This window comes from Seriola dumerili, unplaced genomic scaffold, assembly GCF_002260705.1.
Source record: "Seriola dumerili isolate Sdu_G_001 unplaced genomic scaffold, Sdu_1.0 BDQW01000457.1, whole genome shotgun sequence".
NCBI lineage: Eukaryota > Metazoa > Chordata > Actinopteri > Carangiformes > Carangidae > Seriola > Seriola dumerili.
In genome coordinates, this window is record NW_019174712.1 from 62,252 (window position 1) to 80,082 (window position 17,831).

Below are 17,831 nucleotides of genomic sequence, written 5' to 3' on the forward strand. Positions count from 1 at the left end.
GTTGCATGTATGCAACAGTTGTCTGCTAATAATAACAGGCTGCTGCGCCTTTAAGAGGATGACTGAGGAGGAAACATAATATCTCTCCATATCCAGCTCAAGTCTCCATCAATTAAGAGTCAGAGCCGAGAACGGGACGATTTCTGAGTCTGGTCCTCTGCGCTCTTCACCAAACTCCACCTGCTTTTTGTTGCTTTTCTGTTTTCTTTTGTTTTGTTTTGCCACACATAACCCGGATTAAATTACGCATTGCACCTTTAAGAAGCTGTCACCGGGATTAGAGTTACGCGCAGCGAGCCAAGTCGCCCTCCGGAGGGGTTTTACGCACCGTCGGTTTCCATTTCTCCCTCCGCCTCTCCTCTTCCTCGCTGGTCCTGACACTAACCGGGGAGCCCGCCACACCTCGCGACATGGCCGAGATAGGGAAAGGGGTCACCGCCGGGAAACTGGCCATCAACGTCCAGAAGAGACTCACCAGAGCGCAGGAGAAGGTAAGACCAGGCTCACATAGCAGCGGGACACGGTGTCCCACTGCCGCTGTGTAACCGGATCCCTCAACATTTTACCTTCAGACACAACTTCACTCAGCAGTTAATGCTGCTGGAAACGAGCTTCTTAATGGGATCATTAATAGACTGTGATATAACGAAGTATCTCAAAGGCTTTTAATGGACAAGTCTCCTTAAAATTGAATTCACCTTTACCTGGACTTCTAATGAGGGGTCCGCCCTGTGTCATTTAACAAGACACAAAACCAACCGTGAGTTCACACCTGAATTCAAGACTGTCTTTCAGTTTTCCATCTTAAAACTGGGCAGAAAACCCATTAATACCACCTTAAATAAGTGTCATGAAGTGTCCTAAACCAAATCCCTAAAATACCATGACGTTACTGACAGTTTGTAGTTTTCAGTTTCATAAAATAAGTAAAAAGGGCCTTAATTGTTTGATCATGGTGAAACTTCAAGGGGATTTTTATCTTTTAAGATCATTTTAATGGCTTTTCAGTGTAGTTTAAGGGGTATTATCCCCACCTCATACCTTAACCCCAAACATCAACCATGTGTCAACAAGTAAACCACAGCTAATCTAATCTAATCTAAAAATCATTTAAGGTGCAAAGTTTGTTTTTCATGCTATTTCAACCCTTAAATGTGCTGCAAACTCACAATCATAAGGGATTTGTATGTAAATTAAGGGGAAAGTACCTCATGAGTGAAGTATTCTGAAAAATCCCTTAACTTTGTTTTAACCTTTTCTAATTGGGTTTCCTGCACAGTTTAAAAATAAAACAATCTGGCACTTGTTTCATTGTATGTGTGTGTGTGTGTGTGTGTGTGGTGGGGGGGTTGATCAGAGGCTCAGCACTCTGCTGAAGTGTCCTTGAGCAAGACACTGGTCCTGAAACCAGCTGCAGGGCTGAGGTTTTCCACTAGAGGGGGCCAATGAAAATCGTTCTTCCTTGACATGTTTAGTATTAAAATCAGGTGTGATCATGATTCGTGTTGCTGCTTTACTCCTGTTTGTTCCACTAAAACTTTATTAAAAGGAACCTAAGATACAGGAAGTCACCTGACAACAGCCACAGCTCTGACACATGTAAAGAAAGACACTAACCAGAGTAAAACCTGAACATGGCTCCTCCATCAGGCTGCAGAGGAGCTCTAAAAGTGACTGAATGAAACCTGATCAACAGTCTGTGTCCAGCTCTGTGTCTCTCTCTGAGTTATTATTGTCCTAATCACTCTTGTTGCTTAAGCCTGCCGAGGTTTTACCCTCTAATCACCTCAGTACAACACCAGGAGGAGATTTACCTTTTAAACCAGTCTGTTAGTTTCTGTGTTTACTGGTCGGTCTGTGTGTTCCAGTTTAAACCCAGAACAGACCCCCCCACACCCCACTCCACCCCGCTCCACCCCGCTCCGCTTCCTGGTGGCAGCTGCACATTCTTGGCTTAATTTCTAAATTTTTTAAAAAAAGTTATATTTTCTTCAAACGGATTTGAATAAAATAAATTATTGTTTTCTGCTACATGTCAGAAGCGTAATGCATTCACTTAAGCAAAAAAAATCTGCTGTTTTAAAAAACGGGATTTTTTATTTAAGAGAAAAGTTTTCCAAAAAAAATTCAATAAAATCCAGTTTTTCTGAAATAACGAGATAATTATCACGTTATTTCAGAAAAGCAGGATTTTGTATTTATTTTGTAATTTTTATTTTTTAGAGAAAAGTAAAAAATAAAATAGAAAATAAATAAAATAAAATCCAGTTTTTCTGAAATAATTCAGAAAAAATAGCAGATTTTACGCTTCCGTAAGAGTTGTTAAATTGGGAGATATGTTTATTTATTTCCGAGCGCGAGGAGTCTGTGTGTTACGTATGCTCTGTACGGAAGTCAGGTGTGCATTAGCTTATTTTAGCTTAGCTTAATTTATCTTAAAGGCTGAAAAGGGATGTTTGTAAGTTTTCTCTGCCGCCGAACTTGCTTTCTTGTCGGGAGCAGGTGGTGGTGATTGTCGCTTGACAAGAACTTCAGCCATGTTGTCTCTATAAGACAAGAGGTTATAATACGTCCTCCGAGCGGCGCCACGTCTCCAGGGCAGTTTGGAGGCTAAAGTGAGCCGCTAGCCGAGTGTTCAGGCGGGCCGGGGCTAGCTGGTTAGCATGCTGACGTCAGTAGCAGAAAAGACGTGATAGAGACAAGAGTTAACTCTGTCATTGCTCCTCCACCGCTGGAGACAGCTGTTGGTGAGTAAAGGAATGAAGTTTGATGCTGAACTCTTCTACACTGGTGAGTTAACAGCTGCTAATGCTAGCGTTAGCTATGTAGCGATAGCACAAATTTACAAATAGTTAGTTTAAATCAGGAGGAAGCTGCAACAATTCACCTGCAGTTTCAACACCCCTGAAAGCGCGCTCATTAACAACATGTATGTTGTTGTCGTTTAACCATCAGACATATAGGTGCTGGAACTATTTCTTGACAAACATCAGTGTATCCATCCGCCCTCTACTTATGTGCAGCATCTCCAGCTAATGCACAGATTTCAGTCTCACCGTGGCACCGAACCTGGCAACCAGCATCCATATTAATTACATCTACAATGCTTGCATCCATTGACAGTGAGTGTTGTGCTCTGTGTGTGGTGAGGTGGGGGGTGTGGAGTTCAGGGTGGTGGACTGATGTGTAGCACATCTGGCTTTTATGCAGGACCCTGAGCCCTGACATTAACCAACTATTTTACATGACTAACCTGAACCTGTTTCATCACCATCTCACTTTAGATAGAGAGCAAGTAAGCTCATTTGCCAGAGTGTTGAGGTTTGTGGGACCGTTGCAGTGAACGACTTCCTGTTTGTTGGTCTGTCTTCCTGCTGCTTCCTGTCTGCCGAGCCCGATCAATCATCTCAGGAGCACCTGAATGAACTTTAAATAGCAGCTGCTGCCACTGCAGCTCACTGCTGAATGAAAAAGCCCATGTCCTTAATGTAGGAGAAGTTTGCTCTCAGACCTGGAGGGAAGTGAAATATGCATTCCCTTTTTTACCAGGATTCCCTGGAGGAAGATTTGGAACATCTGCTTGGTGTTTTGAGGACAGTTTGAGCTCTCTGCTGGGAATATTAGGAAGTTTTATTCACCAGAATTTGTCAGAATGTTATTATTAATTTAAGATGGAAAATTGTTGCCGATCAAAAAGAATGTGTCGATGTTATAAAAAAAAAAGATTGACAGAAACCCTGGTAACAGATCTCAGAGGTTGTTGCTCGGATTCAAACCCTCAACATTATGAGGAAGCTTGTAGATAGTGCTACTTTAAAGGCATTAAAAGCCAGACAATAGCCATATATATGGAGATTTTTGGAGGTTATTGTGACATAATAACTTGTGGAATTTAGATATGACCTCAGTATTTCTAAAGTCTTGTCTATGGCCCAGGTTAACAGGCATTGACATATATCTCAAAACCTTGAATTCCAGGGATCGCACACAGGGAATTCAACGTTTCTTATCTGTCAAAAGCAAGAAAAACGCCTCATTCTGGAGGCAGTGTGACAGAAACTCTGAGGCGATACTGAGGCGTTCAGGTTGGAGTGCTGGTAGCATAGAGGAAGGTCAGAGTATCATCTTCCCTGTGAAGGCCGCTGGAGGTGGAGGAGGGGGAGAGCCGGCTTCAGCTGTCTGTCTGCTGGCACGCTGCCCTCCACCCCTCACCTCGTTCAACTCCACACTCTCTCACTCTTTCCTCTGCCGCCTCCGACCTGCTCAGCAGCAGCAGGAGGTTCACAATGAGATGAGGCTGTTTTTAAAAAATCTGAGCAGCAGCACTGAGCTCGTTCATGTTTACGTGGGTTTTTACGAGTCCCTAACAAAATGTGACTATTCTCATCATATGATTAGTTTTTTTTGTCCAGTGTTTCCTCTCTTTTAGCTCTGTGTTTGGTCTCCACCACCTCCCGGGTCAGTGGACAGTGGCTTTACGCAGCTTTTTCTCTGAAAAGACGAGTGACTGTCAAACTAAATTAATGAGCTGAAAGAGGCGAGCAAACTCTGCGGAGCTGCACATTCAGCTCAGGTGAAAATTCTCTGTGGGTTCATTGCCAGCAGCTGTCACATTACACTGTCATTCGATCCATTGTTAACGTAAAAATAGTGCAGCTTTAGAGGTTGCTAACCTGCAACTGTTGTGATTTTTATCAGAGGGGTGAGTTTACTGCACTTATTTTCTGTGGGATCTTAGAGTCACATGACGCCACTAGTGTTGTGTCGTTTTCTCAACATAATGAGCAACGCGTCACAGTAATCTGATTACTTTTTGAAGTAATGAGTAGCCTTTGGGATTCAGTTTGAAATGAATGAATGAGTAATCGATGACATTTGTGCCGCTCAGGCTGAGGCAGCTTCATATTTCACTGTAAGATATCATTTGATTCAGACCAGCTGACACAATAATCCCGAGCCTCCTCTGGGTGTCACCGTGGTCGTAACGTCAGCTGTGCTGCTGAGCATGCTGGGAAGATTTCCCTCGGAGGAATCCAGATGAGAGTGGTTGTGATGGAGGAGGAGGAGGAGGAGGTGGTGCCCTTTAGAAAGCAGCTGGAGACCCGGTGTGGTGCTGGGAGTCAAAGAGGCAGGACCCCATGACACTAACCCAAAGGTCTTACCCCCCAAAATCCTCAACCTACCCCCCCATCCCTTACTTATATAATTTACTTTGAAAATTATATAATCTTATATAGTCTTGTTTTCTCATATTCACACTACTTTTAAATATATAACAGTAATATAAACATAAGATAAAAGATATTTCATTTAAGGCAGTTCATAATTCAGCCTCCAATATCCTGAAAGATTATACTGTATACATTTTTATTTTATTGGCTGATATGACAGATAACAGTCTAAAGAAATATATATTTTCTGTTCTTTGAAAGTCTACAACATTATTATTAGTTTTATAATATAAAGTCAGTAACTCAACACTGTAAAAAGTAGGACTTTATGAAAAATGAACACGTTCTCAACACTAAAAAGAAAGAGCAGATATTTTTACAACTCTCTAAGTTCAGTAACTCGAATCCAAAATTATCAAACCTCGAAGTTGCCCTGCTTGGCCTGAACACCTGTCCCTTCCTCCCTGGACTCCCAGCATGCCTCACTGCTGTGGGCTGGGCTCAGATATGTGTGTGTCTGTGTGTGTGGGGAGGGTGTATCTATCTATAGCCCCCCCTTCCCTCCCCCTGGCCTCCCTCTCATCACTCTTAATACCCCACAAACTGGTGTGTGTATTTTTGGGGGTTGAAATTGAACACCGGCAGCTACGGCTTTTTGTGAACACACACACACACACACTACAGTGGTGCCCTACTCCACACACTGTTCTATTGTACCTGAATTTACAGTATGAATAACACATAAATGCACAGGTGAATATGTCATGGTCACGTGATCTTTCCAGACTTAAGGAGGATCACCTGAATGCACCACGAAACATCTGACTGCAGCACAATGACGTGACAGTGAACGCCACAGAGGATACGTCAGCTGTGTCGTCCAAACTCAGGCCTACAGCTGAATTTAAAAACCTGTGTTTAATTAATAATAACAAATACAATAAGCTTTATTTATTTGGTGCATTTTGGTCGAATTATCTAATGTTTAAAAAAAGAAGAAGCAAAGATTAGAGAAAAATCTAAAAACTGAGCTTTGTTTTTTCTTCCTTTCTCTCCCATGAATCATGTGACGACCTCTCAGATTTATCTGGTGACCCTGTGGAGGGGCCCGACCCCCAGGTTGGTCACTTATCTACTATATGTACAGTTTCGTCCTGGACTTACCTGTATATAAAGTAGGTAAAGCAGCTCCCACAGTGTTAACAGTCAATAATGATGATCTATCATTTCACAGCAGAACGAGTGTTTTTAGTCTCAAAGCTTTCAGCTGATGAAACTTGTACTAAAGTAGGTTGATGTATTTCCTGTAAAAGCTATAAATGGACTGAGTGTGGACGCTCACTGAGCAGGTGTGTGTGTGTGTGTGTGTGTTGCAGCAGTGGGGAAGTCCCCTCCGACATGTTGATGGTGGTTTGTGTATCCGTCACAGGATTAGGGCGGCAGGTGGTGGTGGTGGTGGTGTTGGTGTTGGAGGCTCGTCCATGTGCTCGCAGTCAGTCATCTGATCAGATTAGTCACCGGTGACCTTGTCCAACTAACAACCACAAAACCAACTTCTGGATTTCTCCTCTGTCTCTCATCCCTCCATCAGTTGCTGGAGTCGGTGAGACGCAGATGAAGTACTGTATGTGCAGATGTGATGATTGATATCAGTGATGACAAAATGAGCTGATGATACTGAAATCTGACTGCTACAACATCATAAAATAACATTCAACATGAAAATGAAAAGTAAAAAATAAGACAATCTAATACAGAATAAAATATGTAAAGGAAAAAGAAAGAAAAGAATTTCGAATCTAAAAAAAAAATGAAAACAAAAACTACAAATGAAAAAATAAGTATAAAAATAACCTATAAAATTTAAAGAATGTAAAAAATAGATACAACATTAATAAGATTAACAAAATAGTATAATGAAATTATAACGTGTAATAACAAATAATATAAAAGTAATGTACTGAAAATATCTTGATCTCTGGACCAATCACACGGGTGGTTTTAATCATGTGACCTGATCAGACCTGATCTCAGGACTGTGAGGTTCTGCCTCTGTTTCCACCTGCGTCTCATCAGTGAAGTTTGGTCAAAACATTTCTGAAATAATCAAACTCTTATTTTGACAGAGCAGCATTTTTCCTGTCATACTGTAAATGACCTCTTTACATGTGTCAGCAGGTCAGTGAAGCTTTGACCTTTAACCTCCATATCCTCACACACACACACACACACACACACACAGAGAGCTGGTGTTCGCTGCAGACACTGGAGACACATGGCTCTGACAGGCAGCCTGAAAATAGACGAATCCACGCCTCCAGTTATAGATGTGAACAAAGCACCTGGAGTGAAATGAGAGCACACGGTTGATGTCGTACCTGTGTCTCGTCTCCTCCGCAGGTTCTGCAGAAGCTCGGCAAAGCAGACGAGACCCGAGATGCTGCCTTCGAGGAGATGCTGGCCAACTTCAACAAGCAGATGGTCAGGAGCCGTTTTCTTTTTCTCCGTTCACTCGTGTTTCAGGACAAGTAGCTCATGTCACCTGTCACATGTTACCTTACAGCAGGTTTCATTACACAGAGGTCACTGGAGGAAATTAGATTGGATTAACAGAAAGCCATAAAATGTCCAGATGAAATAGATTTTTGTTGAAATGGAAAAGTGTCAGATCTCTGTTATTCTAGCTCAGTCCTCCATCTTCATCTCCATCTCCATCTTCATCGTGTTTTCTTTGCTCTTTCAGGCAGAAGGCACCAAACTGCAGAAAGACCTGAAAGCCTACGTGACGGCAGTGAAGAGTGAGTGTGTTTGTGGGCGTCTGTGTCGTGTTTAGATGGTCGACTCTGATTAAAGCACCGAGGCAGGAAGTGACGTTTCACCTGGTGCAGCTTTTAAAGTTCAGCTTCCACAATTAAAACTCACACACGATTATTTCATGGGCTGATTCCAGTGTTTTCAATATGTAGAGATAATGTCGTTGACCTGCCTCGCTCCATATTTCCATATTGGATGAATTCACCATAAAGTCAAAAGACGACTGTGCTGAACAGACAACATTTATAAAGAACAAGGTGTAAATCTAAAGTTTTTATTTGAAGTTTTCTTCATTTTTACAACCTGTCAGTCACTCGTTACCTCGTTAAGATATGATATACAGACCTACATCTTTCTGTGCGTTTGTGTTTCAGCTCTGCACGATGCGTCGCGGCGGCTGCAGGACTGTCTGGCCGACATGTACGAACCCGACTGGTTTGGCAAAGAGGAGATGGACACGTTGGCAGAGGTGAGTTCACGCTTCCTTCCTCTGCTTCCACCTCGGCTGGTCTCTGCTTGCAATCCAGAAACTGTCCGTTAGCTCGTCTCGTTAAGTGACGTAAAGGAGGATTTGTACATTTGAAAACTGTAGGAAAGTCGAGGAAAATGTTTGTTTTTCACATCGAGTCTGAAGAGTCTGATGTTGATGCTTCCTTGTCGTTCATCTTAAACAGCGTGTGTGTGTGAAGAGGCGTGGCTCATTCTCCCATGTCTTTTTCCTTCTTTTCCTACCTGCTATCACTCTGTTTTTCTCGACTGCATGCCTCTCTCCTTCCGCCCTGAAGGAGATGATAGAGAAGGAGATGGACAATAACTTGGAGGTAAAATGCAGAAAGCTTCCAGTGTATCCCACCGAGCAGCAGCTTTGTGATGCAGCGTGTGGGGAACACTGGTTCAGCTCTGCAGTAGAGGAAGTAGACATGTTGAGTTTGTCGTAGAGCAGACTCTCGTCTTCACTGTGGAGCTGTGTCATAGCTGGTAGAGATGTTTTCACTTTGCTGGACTGTACACATGACTGCACTGACCAGGCTTTCTGGCTCTGAACATCAGATAAAACTGGACTGTCTGATCGGATCACCTGTCGTTCAGTGCAGCAGTGTGAAAACACAGTGTACGCTGGTGTTAGTGGTGGAGCAGTGGGTTTATAAATGGTGGTGTTGGCTTGTGTGTTTCAGGACACAGACACTCTGTGGTTAGACTACCACCAGAACATCACCGACAAATCTCTGGTGTGTCTGGACACGTACCTGACTCAGTTTCCTGACATTAAGGTCAGTATGTTTCTATTCTGTGTGTGTAATTTTGAGTTTTATTTTGAAAGGTTTTGGTTGGATAGCCTCCTGTAAATATTTAGAAAGTAAACAATGATTTGTGGCAAAGAATGTGTGTTTGTGGTGCTGAAGAAAAGGCTTTTATTCTGTAATATATTTTGTCAGGCTCGCATAGCGAAGCGCGACAGGAAGATGGTGGACTTTGACAGCGCCAGGCATCACTTCGCCTCCTTACAGAAAGGGAAGAAGAAGGACGAGGCCAAGATCGCCAAGGTGACCATGACTGTGTGTGTGTGTGTGTGTGTGTGTGTGTGTTTGTGTGTCCATCCACAGTTTTGTAATTTAATGAATTGTTTGTGTGTGTGGTGCTTTATACTGAAGTTTGAAGGAATATTTCTGACTTTTTAAGGTGGTATTGGTTATTATTGGTGCATGGACAGTTCATACCACCTTAACCTGCAGTCTGTTTGCTGATGAACCCACGTCTGTGTTAATCAAAACTGGCAGCTGGAACATGAACTAAATGCTAATTAACATTTTTGCGTTTGTCTTGAATTGTTCTTGTTTGCTTTTGTCTTTGTCTCTGTTTTACACCAAATCTTCCTTTTCTTTCCACCTCTCTCTCTCTCTCTGTCTCTCTCTCTCTCTGTCTCTCTCTCTGTCTCTCTCTCTCTCTCTCTGTCTCTCTCTCTCTCTCTCTTGCATGGTGTGTGTGGTTAGCCAGCAGCCTTGTTGGAGATGGCGGCTCCCAGCTGGGCTCAGGGTTTGATATCAGCCCACCAGGTGGCTCAGACTAACCTCTCCTACAACCAGGTGAAACTCTGGTTCATCGCTGACCCCCCCCCCTCCTCCTCCTCCTCAACCCAAAACTGTCAACCCCCCACCCCACCCCCCCTGTGGGCTCTCTACACATGATATTCTGCCTCTAGGGGGCGCTAATGAACATCCAGGGTCATAACTCAGTGTTTTTATCCCGTTTTTTTTTTTACACATGTGATGTCATTACCTCAACTTGTGTGCAGGTGTGTGAATGTGATGTGCATGTGATTCCCAGTAAGTCGCCTTCTCTGGAGATACAAGGGTTCAAAGGTCAGAGGTTCAAAACCCCAGATGCCTGGCTGACGCCCACCTGGGGCCGGTTTCACAAAGACAGACGTCGACTGTGTCGTAGGTGGAACAACAGTCAGACTTCTGATACACACTTAAATTCTTCTGCAGTTTAGTTCTTAAGCTGGACTGTGGTACACTGAATTCTGGGTAAATGAAGACTTTTTTCAAAATAAAAAAAAATAGTAAACTTAATTCTGTTAAGATTTTCCTTAAGGTCTGAGTTAAAGTTTCCTTCAAATAAAAATAGTTGTAAGAAAGACCCTTAATTTCATCCTTAAGGTTTCCTTAAAATGCTCACTTTAGTATTTGAGGTTTTCTTATTATTTTGGTCTCATATTTAAGAAATCACTTAAAGTCAGTTAAACCATTGCACAAACACCTTTAAGATTTTCCTTAAACATTTTGTGCTTTACTTCATATTTCAGAGGAAAATATTGAACTTTTTCTCCATTATATTTTCTTCATTTAAATGAGTTAAAATGTTCTTTGCAGATTAAGATTTAAAATAAGTTACACTCACACTGTATGATCAATATTCAACATGGAAAAATATGATTAGGATATATTATATATGTCATGTCATATGATTATAATTAAGAAGAAGTCCATTCAGGAATCAAAAGTATCTAATTGAATGATTTTATTGTCCAAATTAGAGTTTGAATTAGAGTGTGGGAAAAACCGGAGCACCCGGAGGAAACCCACGCCAGGACAGGGAGGAACTGGGTCCAGTGGTGGTCCTGGCTTCAGTAACGAGGCCAGAACCACCAGTGAGCCCAGTTCCCCCCTGTGTGGCACAGTGTAAACTAGTGATAGGAGACAGGCCAGGGCTGTTCACCAGCATTAGCCTGTCCTTTGACACCGGCAACAGTGAGGCAACAGTGCTAGCCGCTTCACCACCGTGCCACCTTCAGGAGTTTACAGAAAGATTGCGGCCAAGAAGAACAGGCCACAAACAGTGATGACATTCATGGCAGGCCACAGGAGTTCTCTCCATCTACGTGTTTTCTTGCTTGCAGACACAGTCGAGTACTTTGAGATGTTGACTTGTAGTGTGTTGACGATGACCGCATCCACGCTTGGTTGCTCAGACAGCATCACAAAGTTCAGAGAGCTCTTCCCGCCAAGCTTCTTGGTGAGATCCTTGATGACGGCCCTGCAGATCTTTTTGATGTCTTTTTCATCAGGGCAGAAACCGTCTCTCACGGTGAGTCCCTGCAGTGTTCGGTTCACCAGGTGTTTGGCGTAGGTGGCCAGTTCTTCCTCCGTGCAGATGTCCAGGACACTGCACTTTTGGAGCAGTCTCAGGGTCAGCAGGGTGACAAACAGCTTGTTCTGGTCCACGGTCTCCACGATGGCTTCAAAGCCAGAGGAAGGAGAGTCAGCAGAGTGGGTGGTCTTCTCTGATGTGGCTTGATAGCTGCAGGCAGGAGAATCAAACTCTCCTCTTGGTAACTCCAGGATGATTGTAGAGGGGCCTGGCTGAACAAGGATTCGTGTGACACCAGGGGGGAAAGAAGTGAATCCACTGGGACGAGCAGTGGACAAGTTGGGAATGGCTCCAAGAACAGGAGCCGCTGAGTCTTGACATGAACTGTTCTCCATCACAGAAGAAAACGTATCTTGAAAGTGGATGCTCTGAGAAACGTGTGTGTCTCTGGTGAGGTCTTGAGTACAATGACTAACAAGCAGGAAAACTGTTGGTTTCCTTCACATACCTGTGCCTTTGATGCAGCTGATCAAAGGCAAAACAATGAGCAATCTAGAATCTGACGTAGCTAATTCAAAGGATCTAAACGCTGCTGCAACGTGCTCACGCATACTTGCGTGCCTACGCACGTTGCAGCGAGCGTACACGCGCGTGGGTACGTAGGCTGCGACTCCTGACTCAAGCTGCTGTTTTCTCTGTTTTCATCATTTATGTAATTTGGTTTGAATATTAATGTTGGATATTTATGTATGATTCTCCATCAGGTAGTTACTATAATAATATGATGTGATTATATCGGCCGACACTATTTTAGCAATAATTCTAATGTATCTCAGGAGAAAACCTCCGTTTAGAATAAAATCAATGGGGTCGTCAGGTACGGCCGTTCACGTCTTTGTCTGGCTGCTGATTGGTCGACTGAAAGTGCTGCTGCTCTGTCCCGCATCAGATCTTCTTCACTGAGGAGAGGACATGAAGTCTGTCCAGAAAGTCTCTACATGTCACTAGCTGCTTTTATGAAGAAAAGTAGCTACGGGGTTTTAAAAGTCACGAAGTCTCGCGAGAAATCACTAAGTAATCACTAACGCTGCTCGGCGGGAAACCTCCAGCCCTGGCCTTATAATGCGGCTTATTTACAACGTGACAACGTTGAAGTTAGTTTAGTTTATTATTTGGGATTTTATTGTTCTTTATAAACTATATATTTTACATTTACAATATACGTGATGTCGTAATGTGGTGTTGTCCAGAAGACGTGAGAATTAACTGATTTTACTGAGAAGAAACACTGGGTCCAGAAGTCTGAGGACAGTTTCTCATTCACTTTAATGGTGTCAGTCTTTGACCTCGCTGTGTGTCAGACTTAAAGAAAACGTTCATTATATCGTGAACAACCGTCGGACTGAGACAGTGTCCAACAGGAAGAAGACCTTTATGATGTTGAGGCAGGTGGTCTGTGGTCACCTGAGTCTGCTGCTCATCATGTGTAGAGAGCCTCACTATAATCTGACCCCCAAACAGAACTGCTGTTTACAGTCTTGTTGTGTCTGAGCATTTGAACGCCTCACAGCGTTCACATGTCTGTAGTTATTAAACCCTGTGTGTGTGTTTGTCTGCATGCACGTGTGCTCATGGAAAACTGTCTGTCTTAAACCATGTGGATTACAGACACACAGTAGATGTATAGATTGATATACTCAGTGTGTGTGTGTGTGTGTGTGCGCGCGCGCAGGCGGAGGAAGAGCTGGGTCGAGCTCAGAAGATTTTTGAGGAGCTGAACGTGGAGTTACAAGACGAGCTTCCAGCACTGTGGGACAAGTGAGACACGTTTTCATTTTAGACTGAACTCAACAAAATCTTCTGTGACGACTTGATCCAAATATTTCAAAATGTGTGTGTGTGTGTGTGTGTGTGTGTGTGTGTGTGTGTGCGTGCGCAGTCGTGTTGGCGTCTATGTTAACACATTCCAGGGCCTGGCAGGTCATCAGGAGAAGTTTCACAGAGAAATGGGCAAGGTGAGTCAATCAAACTGATGGAACCGATTGATTGATTGAGTATATTTGATAGATCAGTGATATTTATCTGCTCTGTGTGTCTCTGCAGCTCAGTCAAAACCTGAACGACATCATGACCAAACTGGAGGAGCAGCGGCAGCTCAAGTAAGTCAACACACACACACACACACACACACACACACACACACACACACACACACACAGTTGTTTAGATGAAGCCATGGACGGATTATGAGACAAAGGGCCCCTGAGAGCCTGTGTCTCTTCGTGGCCCTTTGATTACCCGTCCAAAAAATGTTAAGTCATGTCAAACTTGTAAGAAGCTCTGGTTCATGGGCCCCTCACCACTTGGTCCCCGGGGCCTGTCCCCTGCAGGCCTGTCAGATAATCCTTCCATGGTTCAAACGCTTTAGATTTAAAATATTCACCATGTAAAACAGATGAGAGTAATGTCCCTCACACCCGCCCCCTGCTGCAGAAAAGGTGGTACTGCGGCAGCCAAGACAGGAGACGGTGCGAAGAGGTAAAAATCTGCTTCAATCTTCTTGGCTCCTCATTGGCTGAGCATGTTTTTCACTTTGCTGCTGTTGGTTTGTGGCTGCGAGGGAATTTAAAGTCCAGACGCTCAGGTTTGGTTCCATGAAGAAAGTACCTTCCTTCAGTATAAACCCTTCAAAATAAGAGTGTTTAGGAAAGTAGGGAGTATTTTACAAGTTGTAATGTTTGAGAACAAAAACTGTTGAGAAACAAGTTGTGATTAAACAAGAAAGTCAAATTTCACAAGAATAAAATCAAAATATTTTCCAGAATAAAATCAGACCTATTTGCTGTGAGATTTTTCTACCTGACAATAACTCTCTGTTCGTGCCGTGCACGTGCACATGCATGTTTTGCTCTGAGTGATGTGTCGGCCATGTTTCTGAGATGTGACACTTCCTTTCATCTGCTGACTCTCCCTCTTCTCTCCTCCATCAGTTCTTTCTCCCTGTTTTCACGCTCGTATCCACCCTCGATTTTCCTTTTCTTCCTCGGCCTCATTTTCTTTTTCTTTCCCTCAGTGACGAAGCCAACCACAGTGAATCAGCATGCTCAGCACCAAAGGTAAAACACAACAACAGAAACACCAAATCACACATTAACCACCTGATGATGTGTCGCCTTGACGTCTTTAAATGACATCGAGCACCTGGATACAGGTGAAACAGGAAGCATCAGAGAAGAGCTGCTGCCTCTTAAACTTTCAGGAGGACAGTGAATTCAAACACATGATATAACACACTCATCATCCATCATGTTGTGTACTAACACGTCTCTGTCTGCGTCACTGCTCTGCATGTGTGCACGTCTGTGTTTGTGTGTGTGTTGTGTGGTTTTGCTTTAACCCTCCTGGTGGTGCAGAGGCCCGGCCCTCCTCCCAGTCGGCCTCCCCCGAGACTGACGCCGTCTCCGGACCAGCGGCGGCAGCAGCAGCAGCAGCACGTCGGCGTGTGTGAGGAGGAGAAGGAGAAGGAGGAGGTGGAGGACGCCTCGGTGCCAGAAGCTAACACAGACTCCACAAGCACGACGACACAGCAGGTCAGACCGACTGACCACCTCCACATACAGCACTGAAATCATCAGTCGTAACATCTGTATACAGTCAGAAACATCTGTAGAACAGATATGAAGGTTCAAGACTGAGTCAGCAGGGACGAGGAGCGTGGATCCTGCCACTGGAACTCTGCTTAATGATAATCCAATGATCAATGAAACAGGAACACATCTACAGAGCTCATTCTCCCAGATAGTAACCCCCCGTAACTGTGTGTGTGTGTGTGTGTGTGTGTGTGTGTGTGTGTGTGTGTGTGTGTGTGTGTGTGTGTGTGTGTGTGTGTGTGTGTGTGTGTGTGTGTGTGTGTGTGTGCGTGTGTGTGTGTGTGTGTGTGTGTGTGTGTGTGTGTGTGTGTGTGAGAAGCAGTGTGAGCCCTGGTCAGGGGTGAACCTGCTGGACTGGGATGTGGAGGTGTTACAGCCCGCCACAGTTTCACCAGATCCCAAGGTGGGTGTGTTGAGTCAGAGCTGGAGGGTCGGACTGTGTTCACCTGCAGTTAAACAAACAAACGTGGGGCGTTCAGGGTCCTGCTGCTCTGAGACGTCACTGAGGACGGAGAGGATCTTTTACATTTGACTGTTTCTACGCCAAAAAAAAATTAGGAAATTAACAAACGAAGAAAAAGAATCAAATGTCTGCATGTAAACACAGTCCATGGTGTGTGTGTGTGTGTGTGTGTGTGTGTGTGTGTGTGTGTGTGTGTGTGTGTGTGTGTGTGTGTGTGTGTGTGTGTGTTCTGTTTGAATAAATCCACTGCATGGCCTGACTGCATGTCAGCTGATCAGAGTTATTGATGGTGATCGGTGAAGGTGTAGGCAGGTGTGTATTTCAGTTTAGAATTCATTCGTTGTTTTTCCCCTTTGTTCAACTTACAAATATTAATTTGATTTCACCAAACTCCTGCAGACACACACATTGAGTTTTTGAGCGTTTGAAGCTCTTCACACTTTCACCAGTGTTCTTGTCTCTTACTGCCCCGCGGAAGGCGCCGTCATGGGACTCATGGGTAAGCATGGGTTCACCTGAGCGGAAAAAACACACCTGCTCTTCCTTCTATATTTTCCATATTTATGGACCGTGAAGTAAACTCTCCAACTCCACCTTTCTTCATCAAATCCTCCCTCCTCTGGCTTCTTGATCCCCTGCACCACCCTGGGTCGTGACCTTTATTTTACACTTTCCACCCAACGCTCCTCTTGTATCTGCCCTCTACTCCCATACGTCTACCTCCCCCTCCTCCTGCTTCCAAACCCACCACAACGCTCCACAACCCCGACCTCACAGCAAGAGCAGACCGCCACAGAGCAGGAGCCGCAGTGTGACGACCGCCAGTACCCGCAGGAAGTCCAGGGAGGCTGGGATTACAACGAAAGCGCCGCACAGAGCTACACTGAGCCCGGGTGGGACGACGCAGCGACGGCTGAAGGTCAGGAAAGCTGGAACGACGACGGAGTCTACGCCGCGCAGTCGTACACCGAGCCCAACTGGGATGACGATGGCACCAATGTGGGACAGGGTGGCTGGGGCGATGATGAAGAGGCCCAGGTAGAGTTGGGTGGATGCAGGTGGGACCTCAGTGACCCCAAGTTAAAGCCTGGAAGTCCAGAATCTTCACAGAAACCTCTTCTTCTCTTTTCTTTGTCATACTTCAGATTTTTTTCGTTACACATCTCGTCAGCTGCTTCCACCATGTCTTTGACCTCCTCAATAACAAACCTGGATTCTGCTTGTCTCTTCTTTTTTGGTGCAGAGTTCGGTGACCAATGGCTCCGATGGCGAACTCCCTCCAGGATTCATCTACAAGGTGAGACTCGTTTTGGTTAAAAAACAAGAACAAAACAACATGCACCATCCGTCTGTTTTATTAAAACCTTTATTTTCTGGCTTCATCCGACTCCAGGTAAAAGCAATACACGATTACGCCGCCACCGACGGCGACGAGCTGGAGCTGCAGACCGGAGATGTTGTGCTGGTTCTGGCCTTTGACAACCCCGATGAACAGGTCAGTGACACACACACTCAACTTACCTCCTCTTTTATATTTACACTTCCTTTACCATCCGCTCCTCTCTTTTATATGAGCTTTTATTTCTAAACCCTGGTGTTGGAGTGATGTTTGACCAGGAGGATCTGTCCTCGGACTCCGGTGTTGGAGCCGTGGACTTGAGAGATGTTTGAACGTTTTGCGGTTTGTGTTGTGTCTCTGCAGGACGACGGCTGGCTCATGGGCGTGAAGGAGTCTCAGTGGTTTCAGAAGAAAGATATTTCAGCCAAAGGTGTTTTCCCTGAAAACTTTACCCAGAAGATTTGAAGGTCTAAAGATTCTGCTCCTCCCTTCTCCGCCCCCAAACTCCTCGGATGTTCACCTGAGACGGACAAAGTCAAACCGTCATGTATTGGAACAGCGTGATTAGAAATGTGCAGGGACATCTCAGTGGCGATGACACCAACTGATTTGTTTGTGCAGTTGAAACCAGTGTCGGTGTGAACACACCACTGATTTCTTCATCACATTTATGCAAAACAAATGTCAAAGTTAAAGGATGATAGAGAGGAAGTGAGTCGAGCCTGAATGATGCACAATTATCTAAAATATTTGAGATGTCAAATTATAAACCCCAAATTAAATGTATTCATTTGTCTTTTTTT

General features: G+C 44.2%; 1 protein-coding gene across 3 annotated transcripts; it reads left to right on the plus strand.

Annotated features, from left to right (window-relative positions):
• The first annotated feature begins 223 nt into the window (after positions 1-223).
• LOC111234764 (myc box-dependent-interacting protein 1-like) lies at positions 224-17,791 on the plus strand. Of its 3 annotated transcripts, none has more exons than XM_022762951.1 (19): positions 224-491; positions 7,572-7,652; positions 7,915-7,969; positions 8,360-8,454; positions 8,771-8,806; positions 9,161-9,256; positions 9,422-9,529; positions 9,977-10,069; positions 13,309-13,394; positions 13,516-13,591; positions 13,680-13,735; positions 14,070-14,114; positions 14,650-14,692; positions 14,981-15,166; positions 16,168-16,188; positions 16,467-16,727; positions 16,933-16,986; positions 17,083-17,184; positions 17,392-17,791. In XM_022762951.1, exons 1-19 carry the CDS (start codon positions 411-413, stop codon positions 17,491-17,493), a joined length of 1,677 nt encoding a protein of 558 aa, XP_022618672.1. In that variant the 5' UTR covers positions 224-410; the 3' UTR covers positions 17,494-17,791. The 3 variants fall into 3 exon arrangements, with proteins under 3 accessions (XP_022618672.1, XP_022618673.1, XP_022618674.1); XM_022762952.1 differs by having other exon boundaries at positions 14,990-15,166; XM_022762953.1 differs by lacking the exon at positions 14,070-14,114.
• The last annotated feature ends 40 nt before the right edge of the window (positions 17,792-17,831 follow it).